At 30.5% G+C, this 26,061-nt stretch overlaps 2 protein-coding genes and 1 long non-coding RNA gene across 4 annotated transcripts; all 3 read left to right on the top strand.

Moving 5' to 3' along the window:
• Positions 1-9,784: 9,784 nt before the first annotated feature.
• On the top strand, positions 9,785-11,585 carry LOC149059962 (uncharacterized). Its single transcript, XM_089218154.1, has 3 exons — positions 9,785-9,791; positions 10,732-10,894; positions 11,006-11,585. Exons 1-3 carry the CDS (start codon positions 9,785-9,787, stop codon positions 11,583-11,585), a joined length of 750 nt encoding a protein of 249 aa, XP_089074280.1.
• Positions 11,586-14,578: 2,993 nt separating this feature from the next.
• On the top strand, positions 14,579-16,994 carry LOC149059961 (uncharacterized). 2 transcript variants are annotated; one of them, XM_089216519.1, is made up of 6 exons: positions 14,579-14,909; positions 15,514-15,580; positions 15,650-15,865; positions 16,012-16,200; positions 16,336-16,501; positions 16,571-16,994. In XM_089216519.1, the coding sequence occupies exons 1-6, from the start codon at positions 14,895-14,897 to the stop codon at positions 16,683-16,685; spliced, it is 768 nt and encodes a 255-aa protein (XP_089072645.1). In that variant the 5' UTR covers positions 14,579-14,894; the 3' UTR covers positions 16,686-16,994. The 2 variants fall into 2 exon arrangements, with proteins under 2 accessions (XP_089072645.1, XP_089072646.1); XM_089216520.1 differs by having other exon boundaries at positions 14,583-14,909; positions 15,514-15,606; positions 15,715-15,865.
• Positions 16,995-24,903: 7,909 nt separating this feature from the next.
• LOC149059960 (uncharacterized) lies at positions 24,904-25,753 on the top strand. Its single transcript, XR_016189539.1, has 2 exons — positions 24,904-25,060; positions 25,542-25,753. It is a non-coding gene; the product is annotated as an uncharacterized LOC149059960 (long non-coding RNA).
• Positions 25,754-26,061: the final 308 nt, after the last annotated feature.

The following is a 26,061-nucleotide window of genomic DNA, read 5'->3' as shown; positions in this document are numbered from 1 at the left end:
TCGACCACAAACGAACGGGGCTCTCGAACGGGCTCATAAGGTAATAAAAGAAATGCTTAGGCATACAATAGATAAGCACGCACAAAATTGGTGCGAGCACCTGCCATTTGTAACATTTGCATATAATTCAGCTGTACATGAAAGTACCAACTTCCAACCATACGAATTATTATATGGAAACCCCGTAGAATTACCATCACCTTTGCAAAGGCGAACCGAACCTTGTTATACATATGATAATTATGCATATGAAATGAAACAAAAAATGCAAGCAGCACATGAACTTGCAAGAGAACTGCTTATAAAGACGAAACATAAAACAAAAGAATACTATGATAAAGGACAGAATGAACAGAATATACATGTAGGAGATAGCGTATTAATACTTGACCATGCTAGAAAGCATAAGCTGACACCAATATGGGTGGGACCGTATCCGGTAATAAAAGTATTAGACTATAATGTAAAAATACAAAAGGAAAAACGAATAGCTACTCTGCATAAAAATCATGTTAAATTATTTAAAGAATAATAATAATTAGTTTACTGTACATTAATATAATTTAATTATAGGTTTATAATAGTGATAGGAGCTTTCCAAGCCGTTCAATCGCAAAATTCGTCATATTATGTTTCAACGATTCCGCACGAGAGTGGGATCTACTTCGAGAATCGAGGTTCACTAAGGTTAACCAATTCGGATTGGAAATTATTAATATATATTAATTTAGATAATTATAATAATAGGCATGTAGAAACCATTAATTTTTATAACAAAACAGTTAACATATGCGAAAATCTACAAAAGGAGCATCCTGAAATATTTAATACTACGTGCGGTAACTTTGCATTAACCTCCGCGTCATTGTTACAAGAAATTAATAGAAAAAGGTCCAACATGTTACAGTCCATAGACGTGGAAGAAATAAATAAACGCGAAAAAAGGGGACTAATTAATATGGTAGGACATATACAGAAAACGTTATTCGGAACGTTAGACGACGAGGATGGGGAAATGTATAATACGCAAATAAGGGAGCTTCAAAATAGTAGAGTAGGCATGTTAAAAATAGTTGATAAACAAACTAGCATATTAAAATTAACCAATAGTGCATTTAAAGACGCACAAGGAATGGAAATCCAAATAAAAAGCTTAAATATAACGTGTAACAATCTTGAAACCAGTTTAAGACGTGTATGGTATCAGGTAGATATGTTAGAAATACGGATGACAATAACGAATTTAATAACAACATTGTTATTGTTACTCCAACAATTAGTATTCGAAACGGACATGGTAGGTGAAATAATATCTGCAGCAGAGAATGGTATAATACATTCAGGTATAATAACCACAAGAGAACTAAGGATGCAACTGCGGGACATACTAATTAGTCTGCCCGGGCAGTTAAAATTACCATTCGATGTAAACTCTATATCACTATATGAATTAAGTAAAACATCAAAATTGGCTATAGTGTATATGAACGGAACTCTCGTATTCGAGTTAATAATTCCATTACTAAATCCAGTAGAGCTGACACTATACCACATAATACCACTACCAGTACGAAGGGAAAAACTATATATGCATCTCACACCCGAATTCGAATACATGGCCATTTCAAAAACACACGAATACTATCTAACGATTTCCGTAACACATTTAATGAAATGTAAAGAACTAGCAGGCATAACTATGTGCCCCGAAACCCAACCATTACGTATAGGATCCGCAGGACTACCTTGTGAAATTGAATTATTCATGAAACCAACGGTGGTACCGTCAACCTGTGCAATAAAATACTTAGAATTATCGCGTAGCGTCTACCATAAGTTAAAATATCATAATAAGTGGATTTATATAATAAACACGTTAGACAATGTAGCTGTCACTTGCGATCGGTGGGATAACGCTAAGAATATACAATTAAGGGGTGTAGGTATAATAACTTTAGACGAACATTGCAAGGCACACACACCGCAGGTAGTATTAACACCTAACCGGCATCTGAAGTCTATTCAGTATCTCGACTTCATTCCTCCGGTGAACATACCAACTAGTGCTAAAATTCCGTTACTACCCAGTGCTAAGCTCGACAGTTTACTTACCCACCAACATCCAGTAGTCAAGTTAAACGACATTAGCGATTTCTCCAAGACAATCGAGGAGTTGGAAAGCGCAGTCCAAGAGGAAAAAGATAGGAACATATTAGAAACGACGAGTGGTATGCATACAAAAATAATCATTATATTAAGTATAATATTAGGTTTAATAATAACTTACAAGTTATTTAAAATATATAATAATCGTAGATATCATAATCATAGGATAATAGTGCCTAGAGTAGAGGTAACCAACTTATAAAAAAGGGAATTTTATTATAGTGTAGTATAATATACCTTACCATTCTAGAGAAACACACAAAAACAATGAGCACGATAGTCATTAACAGGGCATTACTAGAGCAGTTCATAGAGCAACTGAAGTTCACTTTAAACCAGGAATACCATGTAGTGCCAACAGACCCGTACCGATACCGAAACCCGTCCTGTTTAAGGGGACACATAAGCACCACCAGCAGAGATCTAGGGGATCCTTTTACCGAGGATCAAATTGATTTAATTAATGCACACCTGTGCAGTTTCATACATTTTTCAAAATTAAGGAGCATGGCTGATAAAGCACCATGTATGTTATTGTATGGGTTTCTAGGGTTAAGGAATGTGGTAATTAATAGATTGATGGCTATGCTGACAGTAGGAATACGCTAACTTACTATTTTAATACATGTAATATTAAAAAAAAATTTTTTTGTAATATTTATTAATAATGAATTTCGCTGTACGAATATATATATGTAATTGTAAAAAAAAAAAAAAAAAAAAATGATAATACTATACTAACATAGCATAAGAAATAATTGTACCACCAGAGTAATAAAAAAAAAAATATTTGTACAGTATGGATACCGAATATTAGTCGTAAGACAACAGTTAGAGGTCTTATTTAGCATAAGCCCTCGTTTTGTGGGGGAGGTGTTGCAATGGCCACAAGGTCTGAGACCACACATATATTGTTTAGAAAGTATTCACAGGATGTACGTGTTGTACATGTACAAATGTATCACGTAATGAACACAAGGAAAAGTTAGTTTCTAAAAGTATATCGAAGAGCCACACTGCGAATACTCAAGTGGGACCTTGTAGAAAGACAATGCATTCTGACTGTTGTCTTTCCTATATAAAGACGCTCGTAGGGCGATCTCGACACACTATTTCTGCGTGACGACTAGTTGACAGTATTCATGCTAGACATATTTGTACCTAAGTTGTACATTACTCTGAGTGTTTAGAATAAACTTGTTAAAAATACTAATCTGTAAATAAATCTATAATAATATTTAAATTGACTACTGTGTTAAATTCATTTGATTCGACCCTTGTCAACCGAGCTCCATAACTGGTTCGCAACAAAAAGTCGACTATAAATCTGAATACACAGATTTTAATCCAAGGGCAAGAATAGACCTAAATCAAGTTTCAACACAATTAGAAACTAACAACTTAATGGAACACTATCACGTAAAAACAAATAACATGGACGACTTACACGTAGTTTCGAACTCAAAGAAAAATTTGGACACTCAAATCAAAATCAACGGAAAAATCGAAGAGATTCAAGGCATACAACAGTTGTATAACTATGTATTATACATAACTATAGGCTGTATTGTCATAGTTATGATATTAATGATGATACACAGCATTAAACAGAAAATAACAGAAAAATTCAAAAGTAGACGTCAAAAACACGTTCATGAAGAAAATGAAGAACTTAACCAACCAGGAACGGGTCATCAAAGTGAAGATATAATTGAATTTCCACTTACACCACGGAGTAGCCCGGAGGTCCACTATACAAAATTAAAACTATATGGATTTAATTGAGGAAGTCAGGGACTTCCATCTTCGAGGGGAGGAATGTAGTAAACCGACGGAGTCGCTCTACTATTTTTTTTAATTACATTAACATATTATAATTACAATTCACACTACTATTATACTACTATCTTCCTGGACCTCGAGAATGACAGTGTTATCGATACCAGATTCAACCGCGTATCGATTACAAATAAGTACGAAAACAGAGCAATAAATTAGATTAGAATATTGCCGAATGTATGGGCGTTGGCTCGCCGAATTACTGGGAATCCAAACACTCGCAATAACAACCACCTTGCGGTTCCTTTGATCCACTCCCTACAATCTCTACCGTGTAAAAATTCTGCATAAATACAGGATTAGGTCCATTGCAGAATTAGAATTAGTTTGTGTCTCACTCAATGTAGAACTTCGTATAGTCGTTGGGCTTGTCCTCAACATCGCCGCTATACATAAGTTCATTCCAATTTTTATTACTAATTTCTCGGGCAGATACTTTACGTTCTGTCCTCAAATTTATATAATTTTATATTTTACTTTAATAAAAATACTTAATATTTTCAACGTTGTGTAACTTGTAACTCTATCACCGTCTCCTTTGAAAAACCTGATTGTCAATCCAACGTCGCTGAACTCAAATAATAGGCGTTAGTGAGGGATCACTACACCATTTACACTATGCAGGATTGGCTAACTATTTGTCGTCTTGCTCGTTCAAATAGACACAATAAAAAATGTTCCAACTATACAGTGCAAGAACTGAAGTACACAGATTTTTTGGATTTAAAAAGCTTAGCAAATATTATAATGGAAAATCATTCCTTGGATATACAAGGTAATAAAGTAAACTGGTTGAAGATTAAAGTTTTAAAGTATGAAAAAAATATGAGTGGTGTTAATCAGTTCAAACATAATTATTCTGATAAGGAGTTTAATATTATACGTATTAGTGGAAGGGGTAGGCCAATTAAATTTCCTGATCATTTGAAAAACTTGTATGACAAACCCCTACCAATATCTGCAATCAAAAAAAATGATTTAATGAAATTATGTAAGACTCAAGCTATACCAGAAGAATTCCACGAATGATATAAAAGTTTACCATCATGTTCCAAAAAGAAAGAAACTGTGATAGTAACTGAATCTGAAAATGATTCTAATTAATGACTGAGTAATATTATTCTAAATAGGTACTGTTAAGTTTATTAAGTAATTAACTTAATTTTGTTAACTTTAATTTAGTTTTTCATAAAGATATTTTTTTTTATCGATAATTTATCAATTTTAATCTTTACTACTAGTAAAACAACTAAAGAACGCGTTAAATAATCTCGGGCTGAGTTCATTCTGCAACACGACCGGATTAAATATATTTCTCTTCCTATTGGGGTACTGTATCCCATTCACTGATGTTAAGAAAGTATATGATCAATTGGTCATAATAGGACTTAAGTCTGATGCAGATAAGTACTTGTCTAAAAGCTATGCTGTGTTAACAGAAGAATATAGTAATTGGTCAACATCAGACCGTGGACTATTGGAAGAGTGTGCACCAGATCAGCCAGTTGTGAGAGAGAGCAATGAAGAGAAACCTCATCTCTATAACACAACAGAAGACAACATCTCTAAAAGAAAAGATCAGGCGTCTCACATTGATTGGTCATTAGACGTAGATGAACTTATAAGACAAAATCTCAGTCAAAGGGAGGATGATAAACAAACTTGTGAACACGAGGTAATGGAGGATAAAAAGCAGGGGGACAGCGGGAAAAAGCCAATAGAGGAAATTCTCCTTGAAAACAAGGAAACAACACTTGCCTCTTCAGATAAAATCTCCAAAATAGAAGAAACTGGCCCAAAATCTCCTTCCTTATTGTCAACTTCTGTCAAGAAAATTAAATCTCTTATGGGGGACAATAAGAAAGAGGATCAGAGATCTACAATAGAGAAACAAGCGATATCCGATAGCTCCAAGAACACAGGTGACACTGGCCCATTGAACGTCAGTCTTCTGGATGATAAGAAAACGGTAAGATTCAAAGACGCCCCTCAAAAATCTGAAATAGCTAAACCGTTTCCTCATAAAGAGAAAAGAAAATTGCTAGGGTCTCAAGGGATAAAATACGTTACACCCAAATCTTACCATCAGACAATTCACCAAAATGTTGAAAATCAGACTCCGGAACAGAATCAGAATGAATTGAAATCATCAGAGATATTGGAAAAAGCTAAAGAAATGGTAAAGGATGGGACATCGGAAGTACAAGTTATAAATGCCAAAGGAGGTCTGGTCAAAGACCAATCATTACCTCCAGATTACACTGACCTGATGAAAAACTTGATTCAATCGAACCATCTCTTAACTGAGGAAGTACAGCTGATGAAAGTCAGATTGTCACAACAAGAAAAAAAGATGGAGCGTATCAGAGCATTGATGTGTAATATTACTAAGGGGGATCTAACAAGCGGCATGTCGTTCGAGAGATCGACACCAAAATATCAAGATATAGATAGGGAATTATTGGACATACGTGATCAGTCTGGAAATGTGATATATGGACCAACAGCTGAATCGAACCGCAACCAGTCCAGAGGAATCAAAGACCGACAAACAAAGCAAGGGACTTCAAGTGGCAAAGAAACAACAGAGATAAATTTAAGCCTTGCAGAAAAGAGGAAAATGAGGTTATCATCAGACAGAGGCCCGTCGAATAAACAGCTCGGATCGTACCACTCCAAAACATCCAGAACCAACGATCCTAACGACGGGATAATAACTGGGGATGAGGCGGTTAGTAAAAAGGCCAAATGTCTAGAGATAATCAAGAAAAATAATACGCGAACGCCGAACACCTTAAAGTTGCCACTAACACCTAGATCTTGAATATACGAGGAATAGCTGGGTGTGTAGTGGTGCAATAGCTCGAACAGCAGTGGTCGGGATCGCCGGGCAAATACTGTCGAGCTACGTAATGTGTGTTGTGTGTTATGTGTATTTGTCTCTAAGCGTGTATATGTGTAGGTGTGTAATGTGTGTTTACAAATAAATAATAATAATAAAAAATGGTAACACGGTTTAGGTAGTATGAGTTGCTGTATAATACACAATTTAATAAAACACAATATAATATAAATAAAATCACAGCAACACAAATAATAATATAATAATCAATAAATCGAAGCCCTTATGGCCGAACAAGGTAAATAATATTAAGATATAATAGGTATATCTTAGCCCTTTTGGCTCAACAAAATATAATAATATAAGAAGCTGCTATTTGAGCTATTAGCTCGTATAAAACGAACAAGTATAAAAATGTAAGTTTTACTTGACCCTTATGGCACAACAAAATAATATGAAAATTAGCCCTTCTGGCTCAACAAAATATAATAATATAAAAGATTGTGTATATGAAAATAATGCGTGGCCCTTATGACCAAACAAATACGACAAATATACTAAATATAATATATATATAGCCCTTATGGCAGAAATAAATATAATAATAATAACACAAAATAATGTACGGCCCTTATGACTCAACAAATACTAATAATAAATAGATGGCCCTTTTGGCCTAACAACTAAATAATATGTATTATAGCATAAATAATAATATAAATAAAACTCACAGGTTGTCGGTGCACTGCTGGCCAGCCGCTGCCTAGCTACATAAATAATAATATAAAAATAAAAACACGCAAAAGGTGTTAGTGCCGGGCCACACGATGCGGTATTACCGGATCCGTCGTAATACGGCGACACCGGATCCGGCGGAAATATTTTAAAAATACACTATATTAAATTATTAATTTTATTTTGGTCTACACGACACGTTTTCACCGGTTCCGACAGGTCTCTACCGCAACATGTTGCGGTGATACCGGATCGCCAATACCGGACAAACTCCAAATATACATTATTTTAGTATAGTTCGACCACACGATCCGGCAGTGTCGTATGCGGTGGACTTATTTATTTTATTTTTATGTAAAAAAAAGTAATTAATATATTTAAATAAAAAATGTTTGATTACGAAAAACTAATAATTGAAGTAGAATCGAAACCATGTCTATGGAATATTGGTGATAGCGATTACCATAATAAACATGTTAAAGCTTTGGCTTGGACTTCGGTCTGTGAAACGATGTATAGTGACTGGAATGAGCTTTCAGCTACAGAAAAAGATGAACGGGGTAAGTTATCAGTAGGTTATTTATTACGCTATATAATTATAAAGTACTGAAAATAATTATTTGTATATTGTATTTTAAAATATAATAAAATTAAATATATTTCACAAATTGAATATTGTAATAACCTATACAATATCAAAAACTAAAAAAAAACATAAATATGTAAATTAATACATTTTAGATAATCTTCTAGATATAACTTAAATAAAATAATAATAAATTATAAATAATTACGTGTAATCTGCTTCTTCATAAAATGAGTAAAATCTGTATAATGTCAATTATTTATTTTAAATTTAAAATATAAACCTTAAATACATGAGTACTGAAATGGTACTGCGCCTGGACCCATAAAATATTCGGAAAAGTAGTCTCTGACCTGTAATCCTTGTGTACGTGGTGCTGTTCCCCGTACCTCCAAATCATCGACTAATTGACTCGTTGCCATATCGTCAAAATTGATACCATCCCTTTGACGCACAAAATTGTGTAATATACAGCATGCTTTGATAACTTCATTTGCAAAATTTGGTTCTACTAACAAAGGGGTATGCAACACCCTCCATTTGTTTGACAGCACTCCAAACGCGCATTCCACTGTTCGTCTAGCTCTAGAGAGCCTGTAGTTAAAAATTCGACGTTTGTCAGTAAGGCCTCGTCCTGGGTATGGCCTTAGTAAATTTTTATGAAGTGCAAATGCCTCGTCTGCTACAAATACATATGGCTGTACGACGTTTTGGGTATTAGGCAAGTATGCAGGTTCTGGTATATTAAGCTGACCAGAATATAGTTTTTTGCCAAATGGACATTCTTTGAATACGTTTGAATCCGATTCTCTTCCATAAGCTCCGACATCAATTACCACAAAACTCAAGTTAGCATCAACCACAGCCATTAAAATTATCGAAAAATATTTTTTATAGTTAAAATAATATGATCCTGAATTTCGAGGATTTCTGCACCTAATGTGCTTACCGTCGATGGCTCCCAAACAGTTTGGGAAATTTGTCTTTGAATAGAATGTATCTGCTATTTCAAGCCATTGATTTGTAGTGGGTTGAGGCATTTCTAAAGGCTGCAAAATTGTCCAAATAATAGTACAAGTTTCTCTAACGATTTCTGCAATTGTACTTTTCCCAATATGAAAGTCGAATTGCAAAGCTTTAAAACATGTTCCAGTTGACAAATATCTATTAAAAAAAATTATTATGTTGTTTTTTAATTGTTACAAAATATTTGAAATTTATCTTGATTTAATATAAATCATATTATTTTATAAGAAGGAATTTTCCACCGAAATTTTAAAGAAAATTAAACTTAAAATTTAAAATACATATACTATTGTATATTAATTTTACAATTCATATTTGAAATTACTGGTACAAAATACATCCATATCTGTACAATATCATAAATATTATTTCTAAATTAATTTTTTTCACTCGTTTAATAGTATTGATTTTACTATGTTGTGTGTGTGTGTTTTATTTTTATTTTTTTTTGTGTCTGTGTACACGAGAACTTGTCGAAATAATGCTTCGATTTTAAACTTCAGTAGCTTTTCCGGTTCGAAAGTGAATCTAGTTGGTGCATCTAAAACTAATTACCGTAGAAATATGAAATTTTCTCAGAATGTTTATATATGCATTGTCAATTAAAAATACATAGTCACAATTTTTTGCATTGAAAGTTCGAATTTTGACAAAATACGTAAAAATCACGAAAATTTGCAATTTATTTTGAGTTATAAATTCATAAAAAATTTTCTTTTTAAATCTAAGGTTTGAAAATTCTATACAAGATTCTTCATAAGTCTTCTTTTATCGAAAAAAAAAAAAAATTTATACCGGAAAATCAAATAAAATTTTTATGAGCATTTGAATTACAATATCGGATATTCACTCAATTTCTGTTGTACCGATATTCTTATTTTGTTGTCATATAAAAACGAATAATTGTAGAAACAGTTTACACTAAATATTTATTTCATCAATTCCTATACTTGATAAAATTTTCAAAATATTTGAAATTTTTTTAAGTTATTTATAGACGTTTGAAATTTTCCATTTTTTTAGTTTTTTATTCTATAAATGTCAATAAAATGTTATTCGTTGGATCAAAAAACTTAAAAATTTAATACAAGGTTCCCCATAAGTTAATATAATAGCAGTTTGAAAATATTAAAAATACATTGGCATGATTTTTTCACAACCATTTAAAGTTCAAATTTTCTTGGAAATTTGTTTAATTGAAAATTTACAAATTCTTAAGTTGTTAACATTTTTAACTTTTATAGCTAAGGATTGAAAATTTGAAACAAAGTTCCACGTAACATAATACAATTTAATTTGATTAATTTTAAATATATTTATAGGGAGGTACCTACAATTTTTTAATAATATAATTAGGTAATATTGTATAAAATATCTTAGACTGAAAACTCGTCTTCGCTCAGAATCGTTTTTCGTATACAATGATATTATACCATTGGATTCAAATGTAATACCATCCATAACAATAACTAACTTGTAAACTACTGTACAGCAGAGCGACATCCACTTGACCCTCTTTTTTTAATTTAAATTTCAGTTAAAGACATAAAAGACAAAAAGTGGAGACACTTACGTGATAATTACTTGAAATACATTAAACAAGAAAAGTCTATCAAATCAGGTGCTAGTGCCTCCAATAGAAAAAAATATCATTTCGCTGAGATATTATCATTTTTGAAGCCAGTAACTGAAAGAAGAAGGTACTTATCTATTTGTATATCTCTTGTATAATTAAACCATACGCTATAGAATTTATTTCTAAAAATTGATGCATTGTTAATAATGTAAAATTTAATTTAATTTTTTCGTAGTACGTTTGGAAATTTTGAAGATGATCTTGACGAAACTGTTGAAAGCTGCAATACTAGTGCGCAAATTATTGTTGATAGTGATGATCAAATAATTGAAGTTGGTAATGCAGTGAATAAACGGGATGCCGTTAGCATGGAACAGACAGTTAATTTTCAATCAAAAAAATCTAAAAAAAATCAAAAAGAACCGACCACTACTCCTTTTCAAAATAAATTACTGTCATATATAGAACTAACTCAAAACAATGATCCCGATAAACACTTTTTATTATCTTTGCTACCGGACTATAAAAAGTTAAATGATTCTCAAAAGTTAGAATTTCGCTTAAATAGTCTTCAGTTTTTTAAAAATGTACAGCTTTCGGCGAGTAGTAGTTCGGTTTATTCTCAACCCTATTCAAATCAAAATAATGCGGTCTATCCTCAACATTCCTCTACTTCGCATTTACCAAACCAAAATCTATTACAAAATAGTCAATGGTATCCAAGTATTACACATTCAACTCAAGATCTGTATCCACCTCCACTTCAAGCTCTATATCCACATCATCAATCAGATAGTTTACCTCCTAGTTCCTAAGTAATTCTTACTTCTAAGAAAGGATTTATATGTATAATATAAAATGTGATGATACAAAAAGGTATTTGTTTTATTTAAGCTATACAAAGTTGAAGGTTTTTAATAGTTTTTATTTGTATTTTTAAATGATAAAAACATTAATTTTTATGTTTGATTTCTATTTAAGTTGATTTTCATTTTATTATACTTACTATATTTTATTATTATTACTAACATTATAACTTTATATTTTGATGTGCACTTGTTGAAAAATAGTATACATTTTTAATTCAAAATAAAGGATAAATCTTTTGGTTAATTTATATTGTCAGAGTAATTAAACTTTCTATAGAGTCCAGAACTTTACACCAATATGAAAAATTATTTAAATTATTATTTTATTTTTTAATTTTATTTGATATATTTACATCATTGCTGGGTAATTATTTATTAATTATATAAGTTTATTAAATATTAAAAATATTTACATAAATAACGTTAAGTGCATTATACTGTATTCAGATACAGGTGAAAATATTAAATAAGTTTATTTCAATATTTCAAACTCTTAAAACTTTGACTTTCCACTCGTCATAATATTATGTTAATATTAAAAATATTATAGGTATTATACATACACATTTATATACACACTAATCAATATTTTAGTATTGTAATTTTTCTATAGTTTTTCTTACCTTATTGTAACTGTTAATCTTAGTTCTGCGCTGATAGGATTCCTCATGTTTGTTTGCTGCTTTGTCAAATGAGGCCTCAATATTTTTAACAATTCATCAAATGAAGTAATTGACATACGAAAATATTCAAAAAACTTCAAGGGAAATTTTCGAATATTTTCATAAAAGATAGAAAAATAATTTTCACCTTCTATTTTTGAATGAACTGGATGAACCCAATATTTCCTTACTTTAGGGGTAGGAATAGTTGGTTCATCTAGTTCACCGGCGGCTTCCGCAGCACATATTATATTCAAAAGTAAATTATCACACATTATTAAGCTGTAAAAATCTGCAACTGTACTTGACAAAAACCAATATCACACTGACCTGACTGACCTATCATACTGACCAGTGACATAAATAGGAACTATAATTTGTAAATAAATAAATAATTATTTTAGTCTGCCGCATCCGGCGAAAACGCATCGTGTGGCTAACCATGACCTATCCGGTATTGCCGCAAATTTTTCCACCGCGTGCGGTGATACCGCATCGTGTGGCCCGACACTTAACACACAAAGGTAATAAAATTGGCGATTCACGCCAGCACAGAGGTATAATAATTTAATTTATATAACAACAAAATAAGTAGGCCCTTCTGGCGCCAATGATTATAGTAAAAAACACAATTTTCCCTATTTAGAGAGGAAATATAATATAATATAACAATATTTTGGCATACGCCGTGTTAACGCGACTACGTACGGCACGAGAGAATATAATAATAATTGTAATAAATTTATATAATAAAAAAATAATATTATATTATATGAGTTAATATTAACACGCGCGTTGGTCTTTACTCACGAACGTACGGTGGAAGACAGATTCACGGCGGCCGTGTTAAATATTCACGTAGCCGGCGCGGCGGCGGCGAGCGATAACATTTAATCTACATATTACATAATTGAATAATTCACACGGGACACAAATAAAATATACGTAAATACAACAATAATATGACAAAACAGGTGATTGTGTGTGTGGTCGTTGGTACTATGGCGCGTTGTCGCGGCGGCGACACAAACAATTAATTTATTTATTTTAAAAGTGATTTAAAAGATATTAATATTTTATTTACTGTTTTTTGTTATTTAATAATAAGGTTGTTATTTTATTTTATAATATTATGATGTCTTCACATAAAATGAACAAGTATGTTGACTATTTTGCAAAAATTTAGTAAAAATAAAAGTTTGTTTTTTGAATTATGTTTATGTATAAAAATTATTTTAATATTAATGCATTAATTCTCATTTAAAACAATAAAAACTAATGACCAAGTATATTATACTTGTGACTTGGTCACTTTTTAAATGACCAAGTAAAACCCGTTTTCACTTGGTCACTTTTTAACAAAAAATTAAGATAGTTATTTATAATTTAGTTATCATCATAGGCGGAGCTAGGGGGGGGGGGGCTTGGGGGAGCTAAGCCCCCCTAAGTTATCGATTAGCCCCCCCCCCCCAAATATATACCGTAGTTATGTACCTAATATTTTGTGTTATACTTATGATTCACAATATTATACTATTTAGTATTTAAAGGACATATCAACACTATTTTTTTACGTTTAATGATTTGATGTTGTAGCCACTATAATAAAAAGTTTATGTAAAAATCCGGGATTAGAAAAAATAATTATTCAACTAAATAATGAGATATAATAGTTTACGTGACGTCATAGAACTGACGAGTAAACAACTGCCTGGTTACTTGTGTGGAAAAACATCTAATTTACACAGTGATTACTGTCTACTGATTTTAATAATAAACAATACTACAATAGTATTTAAATATAGGTATCACAGTATATGTATGTCCTTAGGTTAGACTATAGTGTGATTTAAAATTTAATGTATCTTGTATCTTTTTATTTATCTTGTTATCTTGTTATTATGTTTATAATATAAATTATAATTCGTAAGATTATCAAGCTAGTGTCGTACTGTCGTACTGTCGTCTTGTCGCATGGTGCTGTTCACTCATACACATCACACACGCGACACGCACACACGCACACACACACACACACACACACTGCTCCTGTTGTCTGAATCAGTGGCGTATTTACGGGGGGGGATCAAGGGGATCAATCCCCCCCCCCCCATAGACTGTATACACACAATTAATTATAGTCGTTACTCGTTATAATTTGACGATTATTATTTAAAATAATATGATTTTTTTTTTTTTTTTATCAATAATTGATTACATTTGCAAGAATTAAAATATTATATTAAGGTGGATTCACACCTCGTCGTGTCGTGTAGTGTCGTGTATATTTTCAGTGCTGTGATTGGCTTAACCACGCGGTTAGACTTGGTTGATTAACGGTATTCTGCCAGATTCAACTAGTGATACCATGACGTTCCCACATATACCGCGAAGTTGAATATATTCAACTTTTGATCGTGTGGTTAGTTATGGTTATTATTATTAATTATTTTATGATAGTAAAATGTTATCATTGAACAAAAACGAAAATAAATTATAATTTAAATTTCAAAATACAAAAAGTGAACTTCTCATTATTTTATTTTTGCTAGTTGCTCCGTGTTCGCGTTGCTACTTGACAGAATTTAACGAAATGGCGTTTGTTAAAGTAAGTTAATTTATAATTTTTACGGCTCTGTGTTGTCTTACAAGCGAGTAACATAGCAAATTTACGATCAGATCACGTTCAACTCCGATAGTTTAAAAATTTGAGTGAATCCTATTATGAAACTTGATGGTAAGAATATTGTCTGTGTTTGTATGTGGGCTTTTTACGATTGTTCAATTTTATGGTAAGTTATGCGTAAATAATAATCCGTAAACTCACTTAAAAATTGAACACTCGTAAAAGCCCACTTATGAACATAGATAATGTTCTTACCGTCTAGTTTCATAATAGGTTGATTCACTCAAATTTTTAAACTAACGGAGTTAAAGGTAATCTGCTGAGCGTAAATTTGCTATGTTACTCACTTGTAGGACGGAGACAACACATGCTGGGATATCGTTCTCTTAAGCAGTCATACAGGGTTCTAAATTCATTCTTCTATATTATAGTTACTGCCATTTCCTATCTTACTTCATAGTGTATTATTATGTAATTGTAATTAATAATAATAATATCTTTATATATTTTTTTTTTTAATCTTATACCTACTTACACCGTTCACACTTACTAAATGTATAGTTAATATATTTTACTTATTTTTTAGGGAACATTCTGCTTCAAGTGCAACAAGTTTATTGTAAATAGTACTACAAAACATAATTGTGTTCAAAGTGGGTATAATGATTATGAATTTAAATTTAAGTAAGTAAGTATGAGGTATAATATTATTTTTGTTTTAGATGAAAATTTATATACTTTAAAGCCTGCTCCTAAAAATGTGGCTAGTCATATCCCTGTTATAAAAAAAAATTCTCCAACACCAGTCAGTAGTAGTTCATTTCCGTGTCCGGTTGTTTCTTCTGTCAATAAAGAACCAAGAACTAAAAATTTTAGAAGAACTAGTTTGTTTGATGTATCTGAGGATGAAGAAGTGACTACCGTTGACACCGAAACAGGTATGAAAGCTAAATCTTAAACTACATAACTATTGTGGTAAAAGGACTACATAACAAGAATGTTTATTTTGTTTTAATCTGCCACCCCATAATGCTGCCTAGATAAGTACTTATGATAATCGTAATACAATGTATTCTTACTATAGATATACTTGAATTATCAAACAAAGAATCTTCAAATGCTGACAAATATGGACTTACTCAAGATGAAACAACTACATTAATTTCATTAATAGAGATAAGTAAACCACTGTGGGATCACAAATTGTCATTGGGAGACAGATCTGAAGTTGTTAAGAACAATTTATGGAATGAAATATTTGTGCAGTTTGAAGGTAAAGATATATTAGAATGTTTACTAAAAATATAATTTAAAACAAAGATTTGTTTTTAAACCTGTATTGTATCTATATTATATAACAAGTTGTAAATATATGTTTATTCATCAGCTTTTTCTGTTTTTGGTGTAGGGAAGTTTTCTATACTTAATTTGAAAAAAAGTTGGAAATATATCCGTGAAAAATACACAAGGGAAAAAAGACTAGGTGTAAGTGGTTGTGAAGGAGGGAAGAAAAAAGAATGGGTTCATTTTAAAAATTTAAAATTTCTGGATGATGTTTTAACTGTTCAAAAACGGTAAATGTTAATTCAATACAAAGCATGTCTATTTTATTAATTATAATATTAAAAAAAATTGTATAATAGCTCTATAGATAGCATTGGGTCTGAATTAGATGAACATTGCGCCCCAAAATCCTCTAAAAGTAAGAGATCTTTGGTAGACCCATCAAGGAAAGGTGGAGTTTTGAAAGATACTTAATGGAACAATTAATTCAATTAATTATATAAATACATAAAAAATTTATTAATATTAGCAAATTAAATATTTAAATATTGAAAGGGCACAGAACCTTCCCCTGCAAAATAGTCTGTTAATTTAATGCGTGTGTTTTTAGCAATGATATCAAAATGATTGGACGACATTTGACCGACTGGTTGTAAACCACTATATGTGTTTGACATTCTTTGATTTCGGGATTGACCCTCTCCGTTAATTGCAGTTGTAACATAATTGTGTAAGCCTGTAATACATAATTTTACAAACAATAATGACATTTTAATTGGCTTACGCTTGGTTTCTTTTATAATTATTGTAAGCAAAACTTATGGACAATCTTGTATTATATTTTAAATTCTTAGCTTTAAATACATAATATTATATTACCTATTGCAGTTTCTTTCATTTTAATAAAGTTGTGAAGAACCACAGTAGCTTTAATTATACCATTTACAGTTGCTTCACTAGCAATGATCACTTTACTAAAAATTCTCCATCTTGCCACAAGAATACCAAAACAGTTTTCAATACAACGCCTTGCTCGGCTCAACCTAAAATATGAAAATCTATAGTAAGAATAGGTGCTGAGAAAGTAAAATAGGTCTTTTACCTATAATTAAAAATTGCCAATTTCAGAGGTAATTTTGATGTTCCTCGCCCTGGGTAAGGTCTCATTAATGAAGGAAGTAGTGGGAATGCTTCATCAGCTACAATATAAAAAGGAAAGTCTCCAGAGTTGGTGCTTATTGCTGTAGGTTTTGGAAATAATAGATCATTGTTAATAATTTTTTTCCCCATTTCACAAGCTTTAAAAACGCCTCCGTCACTACACCTGCCAGGCATTCCTATATTTACACAAGTAAAATTGTAATTTGCATCACACATTGCCATGAGAATTGTGCTGTGACTCCCTTTATAATTATAGTTTACTGAACCACTCTTCGGAAAAGCCTATAAGATAAACAAATTGAAGACACTTTTGTATTTATATTTATGAATTTCATACTTGGTGGACAACATGTTTCCCATCAAGAGCTCCTACACAGTGAGGCATTTGCAATTTACTTTGAAACTCATCAGCAATTTTAATCCACCCATCTTCATTAGGAGTGAACAATACCTGGAAACATATGCATCAATAGGAATTTGCTTTTCAAGATACCTAGTTATTTTGATACCTCCAAAAACTTCTAGTATTTTTTAATTGATTAACAATGATTATATGTAGAGAAAGCTTAACCATTATGTAAATAAATTTGTAAACTATAACCTAAACTACTAATAATATGTTTTACTTACATCATCTTTCAATACATCCCACAAAATATTACAACATTCCAATATAATTTTAGAGACTGTTGATTTCCCCACGCGAAAATCATACATAATGCTCGTCATGCTTTCCCCTGTAGCTAGATATCTTTTTTTTATTAAAATAAATAAATACATAGATATCAATGTTTTATTAAGTTAAATTTATGTAATACTAACCTCAGTGTCATTGCTAAAATTTCTCCTACATTTAGTACATCAATTCTAGTAACCTTCCGTTCAAGACTTGGGCCTATTAGCATTAAAAGTTCTTCAAAAGTTGATGATGACATTCTTGTGAAATTAAAAAAGAGGTCTGAATTTGAAAGTTGATGTTCACTTAACATTGTAGCATAATGACTATGGACTAAACGTTCACAAAGTAATGGACGTATCCGCCATCTAGATTATAAACAATTCACACATTACACATGCTAGAAAACTATATTGATAACTAGCTAGGCCATTTGGCTCAAACTTACATACATTATCTGTACCTACATTCATATATAATATAATTGTATACTATTTATTAATTATCAGATAAATATAGGTAATCACATTATAAATATTTTAAATCATTTAACTAGGTACAATAAATAAAAACCCATTGATACTTGTATCTCTTTTTATAATAATTATAACACACTGCACGTACAATAAATATATTAATATTATTAGACTTTAGTAAATAAATATTTACCTTCTATTAACATTTGATAAAACATCTTCAAGTGAAAACAATAAACATGAAATAACACAAACTTTTCTCCTTTGCACTTCGCAGTTGTACTCATAAACTGCTCTATTGTACAACTGTTGATCCATATTGCTAATTATAGACTAGTTAAAAAGCTTAATGAAGTTATGACAAAAAAGTAAAAGTGTAGTAACTGATTCTGTGGTTGTATCGTTATTTTTATCGTAAATATCAGAATTCAGTTTCAATATTCTGCAATCTGCATAGTAAATTAAAAAAGCCCGCGGAATATCAAATTGATAAATAAACATATTGGTTACGTCATGTATACAGGAAAATACACGACACGGTATAGTACGAGATGACACGACACTACACGACACGACGAGGTGTGAATCCACCCTTATTGTACAGTATTCTCATTGGTATCGCTGGTCACTGGTCTGTGGTCAGTGATTATACCGGGTGGCGGGTCATACTCTAGTATCATATGGTATTATGGTCTATGCGCTCTGTCGTTTCGATGCATGTAATCCACGGTTTAAGATATATCTTAAACCGTGATGTAATCACAATTGTCTTATCATTAACATTATTTTATTTAATAAATTACAGTTTTGAGATTTTAATCTGAATTTTGATGACTATAACAATTTTTAAAAAAGTATTAGATTTAAAATATTAAAACCATGAAATCTTACATAGAAAGTATATTTAATATTAATAAGCTTTTATAATTCCTGGAAACTTGGGGGGGTGAGGGGGGCGTAGCCCCCCTCAAGTTAGTGATAACGGTAAAAAGTCATATCCCCCCCCATGACAAAAACCTAAATACGCCACTGGTCTGAATATGACCATGGTACTACAGAGACGCAACGCAAGGCTATTTATAGTTGATACATACCCTTTACCCATAAGCTATTATGATTATCATCTATAATCAATGAAATTGTGGAGGTCTACCGCGTCACCACAAAATTATTGCAGACAATCGATTGATAATATTGTTTACATAATATTATTATTTAGATTTAACATCACTACATCAGTATTTGTGAATACGTGACTACGTAAGTACGTTTGTATTAATAAACATGAAACGTTTTGGCGATATAAGAACATTTTTCACCAGTACTTCAAAAAGTATTTCAACAAATCAAAATGATCCAATAGAAAATCCAGAAAACAATCCCGGTAACAGTTCTTTATGTTTAATTAATTCTGAAAATGAAAGTAATTGTATTGATGTTAATAAGCAAATAAGTAGTAATCCAGTAATAGATTTAGGAAATTTAGAATCTGGCCCAAAACAGCCAATTTTATCTTATCCATTAAAAAAAATAGGCAAACAGAATCGTTCATTTTCTTGTAAATACTATGAAAAATACTTTTGGATTGAATATAGTGTACACCAAGATTCTATATATTGTTTTGTATGTAGACAGTTTGATAATTTAAATACATCAGAAAACATTTTTAAAAAAATTGGTTTTAATAATTGGAAAAAACTAAGTGAAAAATTAGAAAAACATTCTAACTGCAAAAGTCATGGTAGTAGCATAGAAAAATACACTCAATATAAACAATCAAAAATCCATGGAAATGTTCATACTCAACTTTCAGATCAATTTAAAACAGACATTTTAAATAATCAGGTATATGTGCAAAAGATTATTGATATTATTTTGTATTTAGCCAGACAAGGGCTGGCCTTAAGAGGTCACAATGAAAAACAAGAAAGTTCTAACAGAGGAAATTTTTTAGAATTATGTGAATTATTTTGTAAGTTTGACAATAATTTTAGTATGAAATATCATACGTATTTATCATATACAAGCCATGATATCCAAAATGAAATTCTCAATATTATATCCAATTCAACTATAAAAGTCATAACAAATGAAATTAGGACATGTGGAAAGTATTCATTAATGTGTGATGAGGCACGTTCATTTAAAGAAGAACAATTGAGTTTGTGTGTGAGATATTGTAATGGATTTGAAGTATGTGAACGTTTTATAAAATTTATTGATTGCTCTCAGTCAAGGGATGCAGAAAGTTTAAAAAATATTATTATAAATGAACTGAAACAATTAGAAATAGCTGACATACCCATTGTTGCACAAACATATGACGGTGCTAGCGTGATGTCAGGCACTGTTGGAGGACTACAGGCTAAGATTAGAGAAAAATACCCAACTGCTGTATACTTTCATTGTGCAGCACATAAGCTAGCCTTGGTGGTTACAGACACATGTAAACATATAAGAAGTTCAATAACTTTTTTTAATTTATTAGAAATGCTTTATATTCATTTTTCTCAACCATCCAGCCACAGTACATTTATTCAAATGCAAAAAAAATTGGGATTAAAACCACATGAACTTACACAGCTAAGTACTACTAGATGGGCATGTAGGTACAAAAATTGCCATAACTTTAAAATTAATTATGAATCAATAATAAATGCATTAGAAGAAGAAATAAATAATAATAAAAATAAATATGCTGTCGAAGCTGTTGGCCTTTTAAAGGGAATAAAAAAAGTAGAATTTATTTTTAATTTATTCGTATTTCATGACATTTTATTAACAATTGATCTATTAAGTCAAACATTACAAAAAAAAGATATGACATTAGGACAAGCAACTTCAGCAATTAATGGTGTAATACAAACTTTACAAGAAAAAAGGTCTGATAAGAATTTTAAACTATTGTGGGATGATATCACAAACTTTTCAAGAAAGTTTGGTATTTGTTTGAACTATGAAAAATGTTCAAAAAAAAGGAAACCTGTTGAGAATCAATATTTAAAAAATTCTCAAGTGACTTCAACAATTGGAGCTTGTGAAGAAAATTTAACAAATGAAAAATATTGGAAAATTGATGTTTATAATACAATTATTGATAATATAACTAATAGAATGAAAACTAGGTTTTCTAATGAAAGTCAAAAATTGGCAAAATCTATTGATAACTTTTTTATACTTAATTTTGATGGTTCATTAAAATTCATTGAATATTATAGTGATAACTTGAAAATAAAAAAAGATATATTAAAAGCTGAAATGATGATTGTAAATAATTATTTAAATTCCCAAATCAAAAATTGGACTATTCAAGATTTATTCTCAACAGTTACATTAGAACTGTATCCTAATTTATATAATTTGTTACAAGTGGCACTAAGTATACCAGTAAGCTCAGCTTCATGTGAGCGATCCTTCTCAGCTATGAGAAGGATTAAAAATTGGTTAAGGACTACTATGATTCAAAATCGATTCAGCAATTTGGCAATAATACACATAGAAAATGAATTAGTAAAGACATCAATTGAATCAAAACAAATTCTTGAAGACTTTGTCAAATGTGGTTCAAGAAGAATTCAGTCAACAATTTAACACTTTAAAATAAATTTATGGTGTATTACACATTTACATTTATTTCTTAAATCTTTATTTTATTATTATCAAAATTGGAAATTTGGAATCTTTTTTTTAATCTAAAATGTATAATATTATTTAATAAAAAAGTTAGTTATTTCTTTCACATAAGTTTTTTTTTTACTGTTAATTTTTGTGTTTGTAGTAGCCAGTAGGTAATATTGAAATGCTATGCAATACATCAATAAATTTCAGTTTATGCGTTCATGTTCATATTGAAATATAATTAGCTGCAACACACTGAACAGTGAACACTGGTTGGTTTTTATTTTAAAAATTAATTTTTCTGTTTTTAGAAAACATGTACAATATTATTTTAAGCAAATAGGAAGTTATTAAAAATTATTTTCTTTAAGTAATCTAGGGCTCGAGCCCCCCCAACTAAATTTATCAAGCTCCGCCTATGGTTATCATAGTAATAATTATTGAGTAAAACTAGTATACTGCAATGTTAAGTATAATATTGCGGTTTTATTGGTATCAAGTTTATAAACATTGGTTAAATTTTCGATTTTTAAGTAAGTTCTCAACAATAAAAGTGTTGAAACTCAAAACTAGAAAAAAACACTTGGTCACTTTAGGCACGAGGGCGAAGATATAATCATTTTTTTTTTTTTTTTTTGGAAATGTTTTTCAGGTCATTGCTCACAAGAGTTAAAAGTAAATAGTATATTTTATGATAACAATATCAGGAATTTAATTTACATACCCACGATTTGCAAGGACCTATAGTGCAAAGTAAATCGTTAGGAGGAAGTGAAGTGATAATTGAAAGAGAAACATCAGTAGAACGGATAACTGATACTCCTGATAGGTTATCAATTACTAATAGTTTACCACCAATATTAACTAAATAAAAACAAATGTATTAAAACGATTTGCTAATGATACTAGAATTAATAATAGATTGATTGATTAATGATATATATGTATAAAATTTGTAGAAAGAATACACATAAGTTCGTAATAATGGATTTTGAGTTTTCCATGATACACCGTACAAGTATGGTTTTAATATCAGGTGCAATTTCAGTTTGGACCGATATAAGATAAGGAAGCTTGAAGGTAGACCGTTGTATTTACCATTACCAGTGCATGAAGAAGTTCAGCCAATGAAAAATTTGGAATTACAAGTGGCACAAAGGGAGATCCGTAGGATTTTTAAATGTAAAACAGAACTAAGATATGCTTGCTTGGACCAATTGAATAAAAGTCTTAGAGCAGATGTAAACAGTCTAAATGCAGATTATATAAAAAATTTGGTTTAGTGCACGATTATACACACAATGATGAAGTGAAAAAAACGGTTCGAAGAATATGTGCCTTAGCTCTGGTGCCTATCGATGAAATAGATGAGTGTTGGTCAATTATTCATGCTGAAGCACCAGTTAATGAAAGTAACTGAAAACGATTTAATTATAATTTGATTAGTATATATAATATTTACTTTTTTTTAGACGTTATAAAACTTATGGACTATTTTGTGGATACATATTTGAATAGTGATGTATGCATGTTTGACCGGAAAATATGGAATCATTTCAACACCGATAAGGCACGTACAACTAACCACCTAGAAGGTTGGCATGCAGCTTTAAACCGGAGTATAAGTCGACCAAAGCCGAACATATTTGTGTTGATAACGGAAATAAAAAATCAACAACAACATTTTGAACTTGATCTACAAGCCCAGAAAAACGGTAATCTAAAACCACTAATTAAAATGAAATTTCGAAAGCTTGAAGAAAGATTAAAAAATGCAAAGGATAGGTAAATATTATAAAATAATTAATTTTTACATGTATAATAGTTATTATATAATTAGTTTTTATTTTTTTCAGATTGAAATCAGAAGAAATCTCTTTAATAGAGTATGTCAATATAATAAAATATCATATAATCATTCAATAATTTTATAACTTTTTTTATTTATATTTACTTTTATATATATATATATATATATATAACATTTCTACTGACCATATTTTATACATGAATAATATTTATAATTACTTTTATTTTATATATAATAATTAAATAATGTATCTACTGACTTAATGTATTAATAATCATTTATACATGATACATTTGTATTTACTTTTATTTTTTAATAAGTCGGCAAATTGGGAGCATGTAAATAAATAGTCGGCAAATTGGGTTTCGGCGACGTGGGAAGACACGATAAAAAATTATATTTTAAGGGATAATAAAATAAATGTATTGGTTGTGTGGAACGTAAGTTCAGATAAAATTATTTTAAAGAAATTAGGTATAATCGAATTTCCTATGTTAAATTAACATGTTATGATAAATATTTTAATAAACAATTTGTAATACAGATAGTGAAACCAGAAACTAAGCAAATATTATTCGAGGTGAAAGAAGATTACTAAACCTAGAAGAAACTCATGGATTAATATGTTCAAAGAAACATAAATTAACTTATGCTCATGACCCTCGTACAGACGTAATTTTAACTAAATGTATATTTGATTTCGTAGTTAGAAAATATAAATATGAAAACCTCATAAGTCATTTTTAGTAATAAAATAATAGTATATATAAATGAGAATAAACAGATAACATTTAAATCGAATCGTAGGAATCAGTAAATAAATCATAATGGATAGTGTAGTAAACCGACGGAGTCGCTATCCTATTTTTTTTAATTACATTAACATATTATAATTACATTCACATTCTCATATTATACTTCTGTCTTCCTAGACCTCGAGAATGAGTTCGGAGTACGTAGACTTCAGCGAATTACTAGAGGAGTCGACCTCGAGCCTATCAACTACAAACACATATTGCGATACCTATCTGAAGGCGATAGATTCATCCACCGAATAGGTGGCTTTTCAGAAGATGGACGACTATATCATAGATATAAACATTTATCGGTATGTGCTAAAAAACTATTTGATTAAATTACGAGATGATTTTTTAAATTATTCTATGAATATTATGAACACGCATATATTTCACTTCATTAAACGTTAAGTCAATACAACCGAGCTATCAATTTACAAAGAAAAAGATAAATATAAATTATTGAAAATATATAACAGCGATTTATATAACAAAATTAAAAACCATTTACACACTAAACACGATAACGTTATGTTAATAGCCAAGCTATTAGTTACAACTAAACCAGAGTATTTATTAAATTCTGATAGCTATAATTATAACTTCTTAGATAATGTGTTAGATAAATATTATAATGAAAAAAAAAAAATAACCGCAATGTACGTAGTACAAAATGTACGTTTTATCACGATAAAAAATATAATAAAAATTCAATATCAAATTTAAAAACAAAATATCCATTACTAACATTAACGCAATGTGAAGTAATAATAACGAAATGTTTGCATACAGCAAAGAAGATATCATCGACAAGGAGAAAGGAGATTACTGGACAGGAGCAGAAGCGAGGTGCAGAGCAACACTTCACAAATCCAATCTACTTGTGAACCAGATGAAGAATGCAATAAAGATAATGGCCAAACAAATAAAAACATCTCCAAACGCCAAGTTTATTCGAAAAAACAAATATTCAAGGAAGATGGGCCGTTAACTATCGAAGAGCTTTTATACCAATATCCTACATGTCCCCCTAAATCATATATGAAAATAAAAGAGTTTTAAAATAATAGAAATTTAAAAAATACTTTAATCAATTGTAGGTATGCCGAAAAAGATGTTCGTAGTTGGTGTCTAAAATTATGCGATTGGAAATTAAACGATTATATACATTACTATAACTGTAGTAAACCGACGGAGTCGCTATACTATTTTTTTAATTACATTTACATATTATAATTACATTCACATTCTCATATTATACTTCTGTCTTCCTAGACTTCGAGAATGACAGTTTTATCGATACCAGATTCAA

Source organism: Diuraphis noxia, unplaced genomic scaffold (genome assembly GCF_037042655.1).
Source record: "Diuraphis noxia isolate RWA-SAM2 unplaced genomic scaffold, SU_Dnox_SAM2 contig0001, whole genome shotgun sequence".
Classification (NCBI taxonomy): Eukaryota; Metazoa; Arthropoda; class Insecta; order Hemiptera; family Aphididae; genus Diuraphis; species Diuraphis noxia.
Note: the sequence above shows the minus strand (reverse complement) of the source record. Positions and strands in the feature narration are given on the sequence as shown.

Bases quoted from the DNA above. Each gene is read 5' to 3' on its own strand.
- LOC149059962 (XM_089218154.1), top strand. The intron at 10,895-11,005 runs GTACTTATCTAT...ATTTTTTCGTAG, and splicing joins CCAGTAACTGAAAGAAGAAG to TACGTTTGGAAATTTTGAAG.
- LOC149059961 (XM_089216519.1), top strand. The intron at 15,581-15,649 runs GTGGGTATAATG...TTTTTGTTTTAG, and splicing joins AAAACATAATTGTGTTCAAA to ATGAAAATTTATATACTTTA. The intron at 15,866-16,011 runs GTATGAAAGCTA...TTCTTACTATAG, and splicing joins TACCGTTGACACCGAAACAG to ATATACTTGAATTATCAAAC.